The sequence below is a fragment of the Phymastichus coffea genome, unplaced genomic scaffold (assembly GCF_024137745.1).
Source record: "Phymastichus coffea isolate CEN01 unplaced genomic scaffold, Cenicafe_Pcof_1.1 PCOF00162, whole genome shotgun sequence".
NCBI lineage: Eukaryota > Metazoa > Arthropoda > Insecta > Hymenoptera > Eulophidae > Phymastichus > Phymastichus coffea.
The window spans coordinates 110,058-126,169 of NW_026706973.1; the positions used below are offsets into that span (position 1 = coordinate 110,058).

Below are 16,112 nucleotides of genomic sequence, written 5' to 3' on the forward strand. Positions count from 1 at the left end.
GACACACTGTAAAGAGATAGAGAGAGACACGAAAACCCTGGGGGTAGGTTTTGAGTAAAGGGTGTCGCGCGACGATTGAACCTCCTTGATACACGCTTGCCGAGACGAAGCACATTTAGTTAATTAACGATGTTGCTACAGCGTCCTGCTCGCTCGCTCGATCATTCTGCAGCTACCTCTTTTTCTTATCCAAAAGCAATCTTGCGCGAATAGATGTATCGAAAGCCAAAAAAAAATCCTCGCACACACATCCAAAAATAATACTTACGGGAATCGCACCGGCGAGCACGTACTCGGCATTAATCTCGATAAGCCCACTCTCTCTCGACTAATAAACATCAAAAACTTCTCTGTAGCCGAGGAATTATATCGCGAGGGTTGGTATATAAACCTTATCACACACACACATACACACATTGTGTATATAATAAACAATCGATAAGCATGAGGCTGCGAGAGAAGCTTATTGCCAGGTCGGTGCGTGTATTATACGCTCGAAGCTCACGCGACTGTGAAATATTTTCCTTGACGATAATTCAATTATTATCGTTGCGTTGCGCTCCCGAGAATAGAATGCACGAGCCTCGCTGCTTTTTGTTCGGATACGCAGCCTTCGACTTTCTCTCTTTTCGTGACGACAACCACGGCCGAGCGGCTATCTGCGCGATTCGGCTGCTGGTGGGCAAACGCCGGAGAGAGGATGCTCGGAAACGCGATTAGACTCGCGTCGCGAAGCTCGCCGGCTGTGCTAATCTCTGCAAACACGCACGTCCGATTACTACGAGCCTCTTCTCGCTGCTTCTTCCTGTTTTTCTTCATCTGCCGCTAATTGGCCGAAAGTACCTTATTGATTCGCCTGGCTGCGAGGGCCGGGCAGGGGGGCAGAGAAGCTTCATGATCTGGCAAACATATTGAGCCTCGCTAAATGGCCCGAAGCACGCGCGCCAGAGAAACTCTTGAATATTCAAGGGCCTAACGAGCCAGAGTTCGTTTGCCAGCGGCCAGAAGTCCGCGCCTCCCCTATAGCTTATTAACCATCCCTTTAGCACCAACTTCCCCCCAAGGCCTCCATGTACATAAGATTATCGCCCACGCTTTTTTTTCGTCGTAACTTTATTTTCGTTCGTTCGTGATTGTTATACATGCACACCAAAGGATCTTTTTGTCTATTGAAAACTTACCTCGTCCACATAAATTTGAGTGTTATTCCAAATGTTTGCTGATCATTGATATCAATAAAATACGTATATGATAATCATTTATATCGTATCCCTACAAATATTCCCGTATTATAGAAGTAACTTTGTCTTTAGCGGATAAATCTTTTCGCGAACAAAGCACGTGTTAGGGGCACAAATATGGGAATGGATTTCTTGTGACATGTCATAATTGCAGTTAGCTACAAGACAAGTTTTTCTTTTTCAGTATGTACCGCTTTCTTGTAAAATTATACGATATAATTGGCGAAACTTCACGTTACATTTTGCATCGCCGCAATAATAATCTAGGCATTTGTCAAGCTCGAAAAGACACGGAAGCCATTAATATTTAGCCGAGCACACAAGAAGCGCAGACAAAAGCATCCAACCAAAGAAAGAAGAAAAAATTTATCAGCAGCGCCACGACACAAAAAGCTCGTGCACGCGCATTGACCCATCAGCAACATGATGCCTTCGAGAATCGCGTGAGTAATCTTCCGTCCGAGCCATTCGGCGCTGAATCATTTATAGCGACGGCGCTGCTTGGCGCTCTCTCGTCCCACGGCTTTCGTCGTTCGTTATATCTCCATACATTCGCAATCTTATTAGCGAGAAAAAGCAACGCCAGCCTCTCTTCTCTTTTTTTCCTTTCACAAACAAATGTTTATTTGCAGAAGCCGATTCAACTATACGGAACTAGTGATATGAAAAAACGACAGAGAAAATCCATCCTTCGCAGAGTCGAGCTGGGCCATAAGATAAGAACACAAACCCATACACAGAGAAAGAGAGAGGGGGAGAGAGAGAGAGAGAGAGAGAGAGAGAGAAGGGATGGTGCAGTGTGCTGGCATAGTGTCGATAAGGCATATATACCGCACAAAGCTCGGAGAATCGTCACGTGTATATGTGTATATATATATAGAAAGCGAGCGGGCCTTGAAAAATCGCACGCATTACCAACGAGAACGATCAGCTCGTGCACAGCCTGGGGAAAAAAGGCTCAGTTGGTCGATCGCTCTCTCTCTCTCTCTCTCTCTCTCTCTCTCTCTCTCTCTCTCTCTCTCGCGGATAAATAAATCCATATATCTATATACGAGCTTTGGAAATCTCGTTAAAGGCTTTTGGGAGCCTTTAAAAGCTTCGATTTCACGTGTGCGCTGACCCTCCGTCGTCGTGCGCCCAAAGTGAATTTCGATCCTGCGCGTACACTCTTTTTTTTTTTTCTTTTTTTTATTCAGTTTCGCTGAGAGGCATTACGCGGCAGCCTGCGCTAACCCAATTACCACAGCCAACGCTGACACGAGTTGAGTGCTTGTAGAGTGATAGACTAGTACGCGTGTGGGTGGCAGAGTCGATTGGGCTGCTGCTGGAAGCTAGAGACGGTAAAGGCCCGTTGTCGAAAAAAGAATCGTCGTCGTTGTTTTATTTTGGCGCCGGGTCTTCGTTGATCGTTTTTTTTTTGTTGCACGGAGTCGAGGAATAGCAGCGAGGCTCATTAGATAAAGAATGTTAATGCCGCGCTTGGCCGGAAACCTATACAAGAGGCAGATGGACAAACAGAGGCAGCATAAGTCCCGAGGGCGTCATAACTATAAGGCTGCAACGATGCGTTCTTTGTCCATCAAGAGGCATTATCATAAACGGGCGAAATATGGACGACGAGCTCGTTCCACACATTTTTCACGAGGGGAATGCAAACCGTGTAGCACTCGGCTGTCCTCCGCGACGCTCACCATACGGATTACGCGTACTCTACTGGCTGTCGTTTAGAATAGGCGAAAAATCATCGAAAGGGAGTTCGAAGAAATTGGGCCGCATGTACTTTCCCCCCTTATGTAGCCGGCGTCACTCGAGCGCAGCTGTTCTACGAGCCGTGGCCAGCAGGGGGTCGAGGAAGACCTCTCGTGGAAGGGGAACCACACGATGTTATGTCTATCGCCGGGTTTTTTTATTTTTTTTTTTTTGCATGATCGCTCCTGTGGTTGTGATTTCGCACGAAGTGATTTTTTTCGACAAATACCTCGTGGCCACAAAGGCAAAGAGAGCTGTATTCGGAAGGCCCACACACGCGACATTCCAAGTGGACGTCCTCTCGTGACTCTTCGTTACAACGCGTTCGTCGGAAGAGACAAGCTCTCCATCAAACTGCAATACGTATTACGGCTGAAATCCTCTCTCGGCGAAGCTTTCGGCAAGCTAATTGAATTTCAATAATGCAAACTACGCAGCCGCGGTGTCGTGTAAAGTGTAATGAGACACTCGATAAATTTAAATTAGTCGAACTTTCGTCCAAGCAGATTTAAGGACTGCTGCGAATGAATAATGAAGCTTGCACGCGCGTTACAACGTGCCTTAGGCTTTTTATCGGCGTCCTTTTCGCCTGCCGGACGATACGAAAGACTTTTGTGAAATCCGGAATGACGGGTGGACACGACGCGTCGCATTAACTATTCGCCGAATTTCCCGCGCGTGAAGCTTTCAAGCAAGTGAAACTGCCAATAGAGCGGCGCGCAAGTGTCATGGCATCGGCGAGTCGGGGAAAAACACGGAGAAATGATATGTATTCGACGGCAGCTGTGCTTGCCCTCGCGCGCTCGTGCATGCACGCGGCTGCTGTTCCTCATACATCATGCAAGCTTTCTTTCCTCTCTTTCCCCGGCAAGGGAAAGCCCGTCATTTCGCGCGCTTAGACATCGATTCGCCTCAATAATTCAGCGCGCACATGTGCGAATACGTCGCGGCAAATTGATTCGGCGTTTTGCCTCGCCTTGTTTCGCCGCCACTTGGCGCGCGACCTGCAGCCCCAAGTGCGAGGCGCGCCAATGGCGACTTGGCGCTCTCGCGAGACGGAGCTGTCTCCCTGTGCCGCCCGAGGTATGAATTGGCGTGCTTTCAGATTCAATGAAAAGAAAGAGAAAAAGGAAAAGGGAGGAATGCCGATCGCGCGCGCGTCATTTCCCTTTCAAATGTCCACCGCTCGCGACGTAATTTCGAAAGAAATGCGCGCTCCGTACTGCGAAATGCGAAAAAAAAGCATAGACGCAGTCGAAATACCGGCCTGGCCGGCGCGCGCGTGTGCGCCGTTTCTCCGGCCGACAGCCCCGCCCACGCTTCTTTCCCATCTGTTGCATTCACACGTATAATAACCGCCCAGCACGGCAACGCCGGTCTTTCTCTCGGTGTAGGCTTTGTTTTTTCTTTGTTTTTTCTTTGTTTTTTCTTTGTTTTTTCTTTCTCTTTTTTCGTCAGAAACTTTGACGGCCTCGCGAGGGAAAAAAATGGCTCCCAGTTTATCTTCGACTGAATAATGCAAGCGTAAGCACACAAGGCGCGCGTTGTCGTTAATTTCCTCATATCGCGTCTCAATGTTTGAACGAGCCGCGGCAATTAGAGCGGCATTAGCCATTCGGCCAAGAAAGCAAATTATACGATCAAACATTCATCAGCGGACGCGGTGAGCATCGATTTTTCCGGGCGAAATCATATTTTACCGCGACACTTGCTCTCCTGCCAGAGCGCGCGCTAATTTATCGCCGAGCGTGCGCGTTTGTAAGTGACAGCCTTGCGCGCATTGTGTCGCTCGTGAAGGGCGCTGGCCGCTACTGCCAAGGCAGGGAGTACATTCGTTTTTCGGAAGCATAACAAAGATCGCCGTGCTTGGGGGTGTGGGGTTATTTCGCTTCGTCAGCATTTTTAAAAGTTTTCTTTTCTTTCGATTGTAACTCGCAGAAAGGAACTTCTCGCGTGGTGGCCGTACGAGACCGTCAGAATTGAAGCGCGCCAAGTCGGCCAATCGCGTCTTGCCGAACGGAGAGGCATATTTTTTTCTTTCCCGAGTCCGCTTAAACTTATAAGAAGTATCTGCTTTCCGACGAGCGCTCCTAAGTATATAAGTCTTGGACGAGGAAAATTTTCTTGAAGGCGATTATCGGGGGAAGAACTTGCGGGGAGAAGAACCCTTCTCAATTGCTCGCCCGGCTGCCTTGAACGTTCACCAGGTGTGCATTACAAACTGCTCATTGCGCGACGACGTCGTGCTTTATTTGTCAGCAGTGGTCCTCCGAACCGACGATATTATGCGTAACCGGGGCGGGGGCGGGGGAGGGGCAGGGGCTGCGCTGAATAATCAGCCGGCGCTCAATTTTCAAATGCAAATACGCCCCCGCAAACTAAACGATAAATCAAGCGATCGCAGGGCCAAATCAATTTTCACCTTAGGCGAGCAAAAGTGTTGGGCGTGCGGCCGAGCTAAATCCATCGAATTAATAACCGTCCGCGCGGAGAAAAAACAAAGAGAGCTTACATAATTCCATTATTTATCGGCGAACTTAAGTGGCGCGGGAGGGCGGCGGCAGAGCAGAAGAGCTTAGAGGGTAATTAATTTGCCGAGCGATGCTGATGTACACGAGACTTCGGCCTAGTGCTCGGTCTTTGTCTGGGTAGCGGGCGAGAGAGCGAAGACTCGAGGAGGCGCGTTCCGTCGCGCAATTCAATTCTCGGCCGGCGCGCGCTTGCGAGCTTTCCGCGGCAGCTGCCTCAAATCCAATTCACTTTTCCGCTCCGGCGTCGACGCGCTCACGGAAAAATGAAAGCGCAGCGGCGGCGCCGCTAATTCGAAATCGATGCTGAGGCCCTAAAATATTCACCCTTCTGTCGATCGATCGCGCACAGCAGCTCCCGCGTGGGGAGAGACCGAGCGTACGATAATAACAGCTCGCTTATGGTACTCGCATCGATTTTCCCCGGCCGATGAGAGAAGAAAAACTGGAAGCGGAGGGTGGGCGCCACGCCGAGGAGCGCGCCACCAACTCCATTTCGATATTGTATGAATAATCGGCGGCCGCGGATAATTACGACGCCGATTTGCATTGTGCGCGCGTGCGATTTCCTTCCTACGCGCGATACCGCGCGCTCGGATTGTCCCAAGTCCGAGCGATGATAATCAACTGCGCTAGCGACGCAGTCAAGTTGACAAACGAGTGAAAAATCAGTCGACGCTTCCCGAGCGCATACGTGCGCGGTGATGCGAACGGGCAATAGGCATAGCCGACCGACGTCCCTCCCTCTCGAATGCCCGTGTGCACGCACACGTGCGCGCGCGCGGGAGAGGAAACGGGCCGACCCTTCTCTCGCGCACACGATCCGGGGTCGATGCACTGCTACTATACGCGACTGCACCTGGCCCGATGCATTTACTCTGGCTCTTCTCGCGCTGGACAGACGAAATCTCCACGCCGCGAAACGTCCTGCTGCTCAGTTCTACAATAGAGTAAACGACGATCAATTGCGCGATAATCTAGAATTGAATGCCGCTCGCGAGTACAGCGGCAGTCACTGGCACGCGCGAGTAGTAAATTCGACGAGATTGTCATTGTAAATTGTCTACGTGGCAGCAACTTTTGCTACGAGCTTGTCGCGTATACTTTCGAGCATTATAACCGTAACAGACTCCTCGACAACTCGCTCAACAATAACAACGGCAATATTATCATTATATTAACGCTCAGTTTACCTTAATTATTATCACATTACGTCAGCACGGGCGGTTCGCGCACACTTGAATTTATCGGCGAAGCCAGGCAAAGAAGCACACTCGCAGGCACACTCGCAACAACAACCCTCGTGAAAAAACAGGCCGGTAAAAATAATTCCCGAGCTCGCGAATGTATTCATTTGCAACGGACTCGAGCCGACTCCCTTGTCCGTCCGCTGCATTATTATTATCCGGCAAAATGTTGCCCACGCCTGTCCGCGTCGAGGGATCGATCGTATGGTAGTTTCACGCCAGCTTCATGCAAAATTGCCAACGCCGCGCACATTTTTTTTTTATTTTTCATTTTTGTTAATAGCTAGAATTTATGCTTTGAAGATGGAATTCTTTCGAAGGAAAATTTCGAATTTTCATGTTTTACCCGAGGAATGTCCCTTTGATGCGTAGCTGCATCGGATTTCCGAACGATATTGCAGGCTTGACGTTTACTTGGGCAAGAATTCGACGGCAAGAAAAAAGCGAAGCAAGAAGCGCAAAAAGAGAAGGTCCCTCGGAAATATATACAAAACATCTACACCTATATACCTCTCTCACGCGAGGCACATGCAACTGGTGCAGACTGTGCTATATACGTCGAGTTGCAAGGCAGCATTGAAATCTCCGTTTTCGCGTGCCAAAGTCATCCGCCAAATTCTCCTTTTTTCTCCCCCGTGGGTATCTATCGTCTGCTTGCATTAACATCGGCAAATAGAAAAAAGAAAATAAGCAAACGATGCGATAAAGCCGCCAAGTATAGTAATACGGAAATTACAAGATCTATCTCGCGCGAGAGAAAGAACAGAGAGAAAATTTATCAGTCTCCCTTATCAAAAGTAATTCCCGTGCGAGCTTGGCGTAGCCTAAAGGCAAGACACGTGCGATGATCGATCGGAATCGCAGCCCATATGCCATGTGCACAGATGGCTATCAAAAGCATCAGTCTCTCTGTCGCTGGATAGTGATTGCAGGCGAGACGTACGCCTAAGGACTTGCTCTTTCTCTAATAAAAATCGCGCAGCAAAGACACCGTTAAACAAAGTTTGGGAAAGCCTGGGTATAAAAATAGCAACAGCCCCCGAAAAAATATATGTGTATCAGCCCAGGGAGAAAGATATAGAGATACACATACACAGAGCGAGAGAGAGAAAGAGAGAGAGAGCTAAGCTTAAGGGAGAGAAAGAAAGAGATCGAAAAATTCGCGTGGGGTTACCATGGGGAGGGTTGCCGAGCTACGTCGTTGCTGCTCCTCGTCTCAAAGGCACCCTGACCGAGAAGGGCAGGCAAGCGGAATCGATATATCGAACGCATGTACACGCGAGGAACAAATTTCTCAGCATCCCCGACAAAAACAAGAAACTTTTCGATATTTTTTTTTTGTTTTTTTGAAATCCGACCATCTGTCGCGAGCGGCAAAGGCAGACTCTCACCTCCTCTCTCGTCCTCTCTCATGGCGCATCGATCTCCGGCAATGGCTGATAATCAAGCGCCATCTGTGTCTCGTCGTTGTCGCGAAAACCAAACTAGCTCGCTCGACGATAACGAATTGGCGCCAAGTCTGATTCTCCGACAAGCCAAGTGCTCATTAACCGGCAGCTCGCGCGCACCTATCGCGCGTATCACTGAAGAGACGCATCTTTTGCCATCTTACTTGCTTCTCGAAAGGGGAGAAGAAATGCGAAGGGTTAGTATTGCCATTAGCCGACCCAGTTTTCCCCATAAAAACGTCTGCCAAAGCACCCTTGGTCGTCGTCGGGGGGATACGTACGAAAAATTCCCTGGCACGTTTGATTGGCCGGAGAGAGAGAGAGAGAGCGAGAGCGAGAGAGAGAGAGAGAGAGAAGCTGGAAGGCGGGGGGAGGGGGGTGGTAAGTTGCGCGACGCGCGTTCAACAAAAGAGGGGTTGGTCGTGCGCGTGTGCGAGGGTGCGTAGTCAGTCGCTCTTCAGCCCGTCGCGTATACGCCTCGACTCTTACTAGTTCTGCCCGCCTCGTTCTCTCGATCCTTTTTCCGTCCGTCGTGTCGCGCACTGCAGTGTTTCCAAGACAAGAGTTTCGCCAAGCATACAAGCAGAAATCTTGTACGATAGTGGATTCAATGGTGCATATTGTGGAAGTAGTACAGTCGCGTCGGAACGACTTAGCCATGGTGAGTTCTCGTGTTAGCATTCTGCAGGCAACGGGAGGCGTGGGGGATAATGGATAATGCACGCGGAGGCGTCGGCCGAACGAGAGGCGAAAGAAAACATTGTTTTCCGCTTCCACCTGACGCCGAACACGTGTAGCCTTACTTTTGGCGACGACTAATATCGAACCGAAAAGAGAAAAGCTTCCTTCGAGCAAACGATGATCCAAAACTCAGCCGGACGAAGGACACGAGGACCGACGCCGACGCGCGGAGAACGATAAGAAAAGAGGATATTGACCCAATTCTTGCCTCCGAGCCTCGCTGTTTTGACAAGTGGAATGGCCATTCTCCGTTTATACAGGAGAGTTTGGCCGCGCGCCGTTAAAGCAATGGCAAAATAATCCCGGCATTGGGAGTCTTGTCGTCGCCAGCAACGCCACCGCGCACTTAGCCCCTCTACTACGCGAGTTTTGATCGATGTGAGCGCTACACGGCCGACACGCTTTTATGAATTATTTAATGCTTTTCTCTCTCTCTCTCTCTCTCGCTCTCGCTCTCTATTATTCGCTGGCGTATATATACGTTTGTCGCTCTGTCTGTATCATGGCGCAAACGAATAAGCCGGCATTACGATTCTGCGCGGCGAATCAAAATTGGCCGCGACGTTCGTTTTGTCGGCGTCGATTCGCCGGAAGAGAAGAAAAATTGATCGGGATGTGTAGCGACACCACGAGGCTCGGCGCGCGCGCGTTTCGACACGAATGTAAGCCAGAGGAAAGCCAACGTTCTCGCGCCGTACTGCCAGAAATAGACGCGCGCGCGTGTCCGTGGCGTAGACTCGTAAACCGCTAACGATATTAACCCGACGGATATCTCCGGGGAGCGTAGAGCGAGAGACGCTCAGGCGAGGCGTGGACGAGGCTTTATTTTTTTTTCTTTTTATTCCGAGAGTGAGGTGGGTATATACTCGTCATTGGAGGCTCTTCATAAATTTTTTATACGATTACGCGTTGGGCATGTGGGACGGCGAGCGATATAAAAAGTCCGAGGGATTTTTGCCCGACAGCGAGCAAGTTTTTAATCTGCATCGAGAAGTAGGCTGTTCCAGCGGGACGTGCTGGCAAAGAAAATTTTATTTTCCCTTGTGCTTCGGAACGGCGTGCGAGATTCCGCGTTTTCACGTTTGTTGGACCATCAAGCGTGCGGGATCAGCTGATTGTTATCTGCTTCGCAAGAGCTATGCCCGATTACCCTTGGTGAGCAATTGGAAAACTCGTGGAGTGAGCCCGAATAAAAAATCGCCTCACGCCCAAGCGCCGAAAGCCCGACATTGGCATATACACGCGCGCGCGCGCGCGCGAAAGGTCGAGAAAACGAAACAGCTGCGCGTGGTTTAGTCAGCAGGAAGGGCGAGGCAAAGAGAAAGGGGGCCAAATGATTTCTATCTCTCGAAAACTCTGCGTGACGCAACGACAATTTTTGGCGGGTACATGCAATTGCGCAACGCTTAATTGGCTGAGCAGAAATCCATCTTGCCCCTGCCCCCTCTCTCGTTCTCTCTTGCGTAACCAGCGGCGACGTCACGTGGCAATGTCACGCGAAGAACAATTGTCCGGATCACGCGCCGAAGAAACAGCGAGGAGATTCAATTGGCCCACTTGGAAAAGACTCCGAGCTCACGCAGCCGAATCGTAAATTTCTCCCCTACGCGGAACGAACACTCGGATTACATCTCCCGGATAATATGCAAATGCGCCGCTCGTCGGTCGACTTTCTTTTTCGCAGGCCTAAATGCCTTCCGCGCCCACGCCGTAATGTTAGCGACGGCGGGCAACCATTCCAAAGCGAAAATCTATAATGCCGAATCGTACGAATAATTGAGCTGTAGACGACGACGAGCGCCACATTATTGCGTCAAGTTATATTTACGTGACAGCCCCGCTGACGCGCGTGTCTTTTCTTCTTCGCGTGAAAGAAAGTGTCGAATCATGGAATAGCGTCGCGCGCACATAATTGAATTTCGTACAGATCCCCGAAAAAAAAGCCCTTGGCCACGATGTTTTGCCTATCTAGAATCGACCAGCGGGCAGTTTTTACAGCGAAATTAAAATGAATATAGAAAGGCGCGCAGACTACATGAATAATGCCACGCGCTTATCCTCAACTGAAAACGAGGTAGGAAAAAAAGAAACAAGTGGAGTTAAGGGCGCGCGGGTTTTGGTAAGGGGGCGTTTATCGTCTTACATCGCGCAGGCTGTACAAATACATACACAGGCGCGCGCGCGCGCGCGCATGCATACATATATACATACATATATATATATATATATATATTTATTTATTTATTTATACACTGACCGTCGCGGGAGTAGATAATCGAGCTTAATTAATTGGCCTCAAGCGCGAGCAAACACATTTGCTTATTGCCGTTCATCTTGTAAGGTCGACCTGGTGTTGTCGTTGTCCATTGTGTCTCGTGTGACGATCGATTAGACATGTGTGCGGACTATGTGCGACATCAGTGCGTAGCTTCTTTTGTTTTTTACCAACGTTCAAATGCACATAGTCGAGTTTTTAGGGAACCTGGCGACGAACGGAGCGTTGCCTCGAAGTGGGTCGCTGAGTTGAAAATTGGGGATTTCTTTTGAAAAAGGAATTGTTCGAGACCAAAGCAGAGTGTCAATATTAATGTGCAATGTGCAAGCGAAAGCGCATAGAGTCGCGCGTGGTCATTAGCGTCAACCGGTCTTTCCCTCAAATTGATCATCGCCATCAATTATAATTTTATCACAATCAATCGACCCGAAAATCCCTTATGGAGAATATATACATAGATATACATATAAATATATAAGTACACGTTCGTGTGCATACACACTCGAAGCTGAAAGCCACGGCGACCGCAACGAAGCTGCCGCTTCATTATACTCTGCGGCGAGAAGCAGCACCAGCTCCCAAATATTAACGCAAAAATAATAATGCGCACGCCCGTGAGCCAGTGAAAGCTCTCGATTTAATAGCTCGCGTAGATGTATATAATGATTTTGTCGAGCTGCAGCTGACGCTTACACGACGTGCGGGATATATACGCGCAATTCGATTGAGCTCCACGGTAGAGAATTGCTGCTTTTTATGTGCTTTTTTTCCGAGACTCGCGGACAATACTTTGCGGTTTCGGATCGGAGAATCGGCCGGTAGCGTTTCCCCCCTCGCGAATCGTTGCTTGAACCGCAGGAGAAACGAATCTCTCGCGTGAAATCATCGTTTGCATGTAGCGTACGTCCTTGTAGAGCATGCAGGAAATTAAAATATTAAAAGAAGCGAAACGCGCCTGACGTTGACGCATGACCGAAAAAAAACGGGAGTGGTCAGACTAACGCGATGCACGTATAATGCTCTAAGTTTAATTTCCTCGTCGATGGTCGCTCATTACCGGCATGTCGCTGTCATCAATCAAAGAGCAAAATAAGGAAAACACGAGGATCCAGGGTGACATCTAGGTCGTAGGTCGTAGGTCGTGAATCATTCATCCTCTGTCGCGAGAGAACCAATTTGCCGGTCGCACTCCAAACGTGTTTCAAGGAAATAAGCTTTTCTTCTTATGCTAAACTCGCGACTTTACATTGCTGCATTTTGCCGAGCAGCTTTACCGGGGATATAATACAAATAAGCGCACAAACCGCAGCGAAAACCAGCACTAATGACAAATATTTTCTGTTTCAGATGAACCGTCCTATCCAAGTGAAACCGGCGGACAGTGAAAACCGCGGAGGTGAGACAGCGATCGAACATAAACATATTGCATAGCACTTGGCGATATATCCATAGGATATATGTAATCTGACAAGACAATTAATGGCCCTCGCCATACGTACACTGGAAAGATGAAAAAAAAATCCAACTGAGGCAGCGCTTATCTCATCAACAAAAAGTCACACGTCGATCTCTCTGTCACGAATGTTGATACGTATAAAATCTCGATCGCGAGGGGCTTAATTTGAACATGAGACAAGCGCAACGACATATAAAAAAACCAACGATTTTCTTGCAGGGCATCGCGAGTTTAGTGGTGGGGTGGATGCACCGCAGGTTAATGATCAGTTTATAAAGATAATAAAAAGAAAAAAAAATAAGGTATGTTTTTTTCCGTCGCTGTACATTTTTTTTGTTCTGTTTGATCGTGTAATTCTGTGCTGTGTGATGACGCACTTCAATGTTTCTTTTCTCTTTATTTCTCTGTTTATCTATTATCTTAATTTGTATTATTCAGAAGACGAACAAAAAAATTCGACTTGATCTTGGTCATTTTCCTCGTTGCGAGTGCATTCGCCCTCCACTTTCTTTCATAACCCAATTATAATTATCGTATACTTGGAAATTAAAAAAAATGAACGATGTACTTTTGGCTTATAAAAAAATATCGAAGAGAGCAACGACGCACTTGTACATAAAAAGGTCAGCTGTACATTTTGCTACGTAGAAAACGTTGCGCGAGTACCAATAAAAAGAAAAAAATAAAGACAGCTCTAATCCAATTGGCAATGAAAAAGAAAAAGATTTTCAAAATTGACCGCGTGAAAATGGACGCAGCATAGAAACGTTGCAAAAGCCTCACTCTGATCAAGTATCTTCTCTCTGGGTGAGCGTCTCGCTCGACGCAGCTGTTGTCTCGCGAGTATCTAGATACACTTTCCGATAGATCTGCCCGCATATCTCTCTCTCTCTCTCCTTCAAAGGGACGGTGTAGTAGCAGTCCCCCGCATATATAACTCGTTCTCAAGATCGCACTGCGGCTGCCAGGGCTGGCGCTGGCGCTGTCGTAATTCATATGCTAATCTCGAAGAGATGCCATTGTAATCTCCGGCGCTACAAAGCCTCCGACGCTAGGCGCGCGGCGACATTATGCCGCGGAGTTCAATCGGATGCTCGGCAGGGATTACCTTTCATACTAGCCTGCGACGGCGCCGAAGGGTGAGAAATTGTAAAACGACGCCCAGCCTCGGATGTGCGTGCAATCGAAGCGCCACGAGCGGGACGCGCGATTGCCGCCCATTACTAGACTTGTTATCGCGCGCGCAGCCCGCGCCAGCCTTTTTCGCTTTTACGTTGATTTTATGCCGCGGAGGCGAGAGCACGAAAAACCGATTGCCACATCACCTCTCTCCAAAGTTCTTTTACGGGACCGACTTATCGCGCGCTGATCTTCTACTTCCTTGTTTTTTCGCCTCTTTCAACGGTGAAACGCCGCTCGCGCGACCAAACGGCATCGCGCTGTTGTTCTTTAAAAATGGCTCCGTCGTCGCATCCACGGTCTAATTACATCCCTCAAGGCGCCCGGTTAAACGTCCTATCAGGCCTACATCAGATTTTAATTGCAAAAGGATGAGGAGCAATGATCTCTTTCGATTAATTGCGGGGATGACGACGACAATTAAAAATCTTCCCGGCACTTTAATCCTGCCTGCGCTCTCGGCAAGAAAAACTTGGCTATACAGCGAAGACCTCGAGGCTACGTAGCGCGGGGAGGATGGAGGTGGAGGGGGCGGGCGTTTCTTTGTCGCGCGCGCCAGAGAGGAGATAATCGATATATACACTGGTGGTCGTTCGAGTTTATTAAAGGTTCGACGAACGCGCTGCGGAAAAAGAAGTCGGGGGCATCGGCTCATCGTCGTCAAATCAATGTCCATAAGCAAAACTTGGCGTGTTTCGAGTGCTGCGCCTTGATAAACTTTCTCTCTCGCGGCCGGGCGATAAACTGAAAACAACGTAGATTCGTTAAAAGAACGAACGTTCTCTGGCTCGAGGCTAAAGTACGAAGAAGAAGCTCAAGTAGTAGTTGGAAGTATAAAGATCCCTTCTCGACAATCGCTTTCAGCAAATCTCGCTCGCATTAACTTGGCCCCGGCAGATTCGATAAGCCCAAGTCGAACTCTCTCTCTCTCTCTCTCTCTCTCTCTCTCTCTCTCTCTCTCTCTCTCGCAGATAAGTTTTCGATCCTCGACGCGTATATAAGAGAGATAAAGGGCAGAGAGCGGCGGAGGAGGGCATCGAAAAGTTGCTCGCGCGCGCGGTCGCGATAAACAAGAGGAGAAATTGTTGGCGAGATAGCAAGGAGGAGCCTTTACTATCTACGCGCTGCTTATAGCCACTCGCGAGCAAGCGAGCAAGAGAGCAGATGAATTATTCAGAGTTGCTCTCAAAAATAGGGCGGCGTGTTCTTAAACATTTCAGAAACAAATCAAAAATTCAAAACGCGCGCTTTCTCTCTGCTAGAAATTACAGCTGACTCATGAGAAAGAGCAGAAAACCTTATTCTTCGTTTTTTTTCCCCGTTGGTCCTGCAAAAAGGTAATTATGAAAGCCACTCTCTTAAAAAGTCTCTTTTCTCTCTCTCTCGCTCTGCCGCTAGCGGGTGCTAAATCCAATAAATTACACGCGCACCTGCGTCGCAACAATATACATGTCGCGGCACACGGAAAAAAGAAGTTACGCGGCCAAGTTCCGACGCCACAAAAGAGAGCTAACATCAAAGCTTGAGCTACTTTGGCGCTGCTGTGCGAGAGCAACTCGATCCATCTTGCCATTGAAAATCAAATCCCAGCGCTCTTAGCGCAGCCGCTAAAAGACCTTCGACGCGCCAACAAGAGTTTTCCTTTTTGCCATAACTTTGCCGCAGCTACGAGAAAAATGTTCCTGTTGCCGTTGCCGAGGTTTCGCTCGATTCGCGATGATCAATAAGTAAAAAAGGAAGAGGGAGACGGTATATGAGACAGAGAACGAGAGAAGAGCTTGCGCAAGTCAGGCGAGAATCTAATTTTCCCCGAGACAAATCCTTAAATGTGCCCCGAAGCAAAGCACCTGCTCGAACGCCAAAGAAATAGAGACGGAGAAGGGAAAAGGTTCGCTTGGCGTGGCAGCAGTTGTACACCAGAGAGAAAGAGGCTTTTGTGCAACGACGACGACGACGACGACGACGACGACGACGACGACGACGACGACGACGACGACGACAACGACAACGACGACAACGACAACGACGACGACGACGACGACGAGGACGACTTCGCCACCGCGCGCGAACAATGTTGACAAGGTTTTTAATTACCTCGAAAGTTCGCCGCTGCTGTCTCTTCCTACTCTCTTTTTTCTCTCTCACTCCCGCCTCTTTTTCCTCTTCATCCAGCCCAAGTGCCTTTAATTAAGTGAACGCCCTTTGCGCATGTGCGCTACGATCTTTCGGAAAGCAGGAGGACTCGTTT

General features: G+C 48.8%; 1 protein-coding gene across 8 annotated transcripts in view; it reads left to right on the plus strand.

Moving 5' to 3' along the window:
* Nucleotides 1–16,112, plus strand: part of LOC131672919 (CUGBP Elav-like family member 4) — a 127,013-nt gene that overhangs the window by 81,187 nt on the left and 29,714 nt on the right. For 4 of the 8 annotated variants that reach the window (XM_058950462.1, XM_058950466.1, XM_058950464.1 and 1 more), the window contains exons 1-2: nt 8,692–8,874; nt 12,577–12,625. In XM_058950462.1, the coding sequence (XP_058806445.1) occupies nt 8,824–8,874; nt 12,577–12,625 (100 nt within the window). In that variant the 5' untranslated portion in view covers nt 8,692–8,823. Of the gene's footprint in view, nt 1–8,691; nt 8,875–12,576; nt 12,626–14,330; nt 14,340–16,112 lie in introns of those variants that run through there. The other 4 variants (XM_058950468.1, XM_058950465.1, XM_058950467.1 and 1 more) reach the window with 3 other exon arrangements.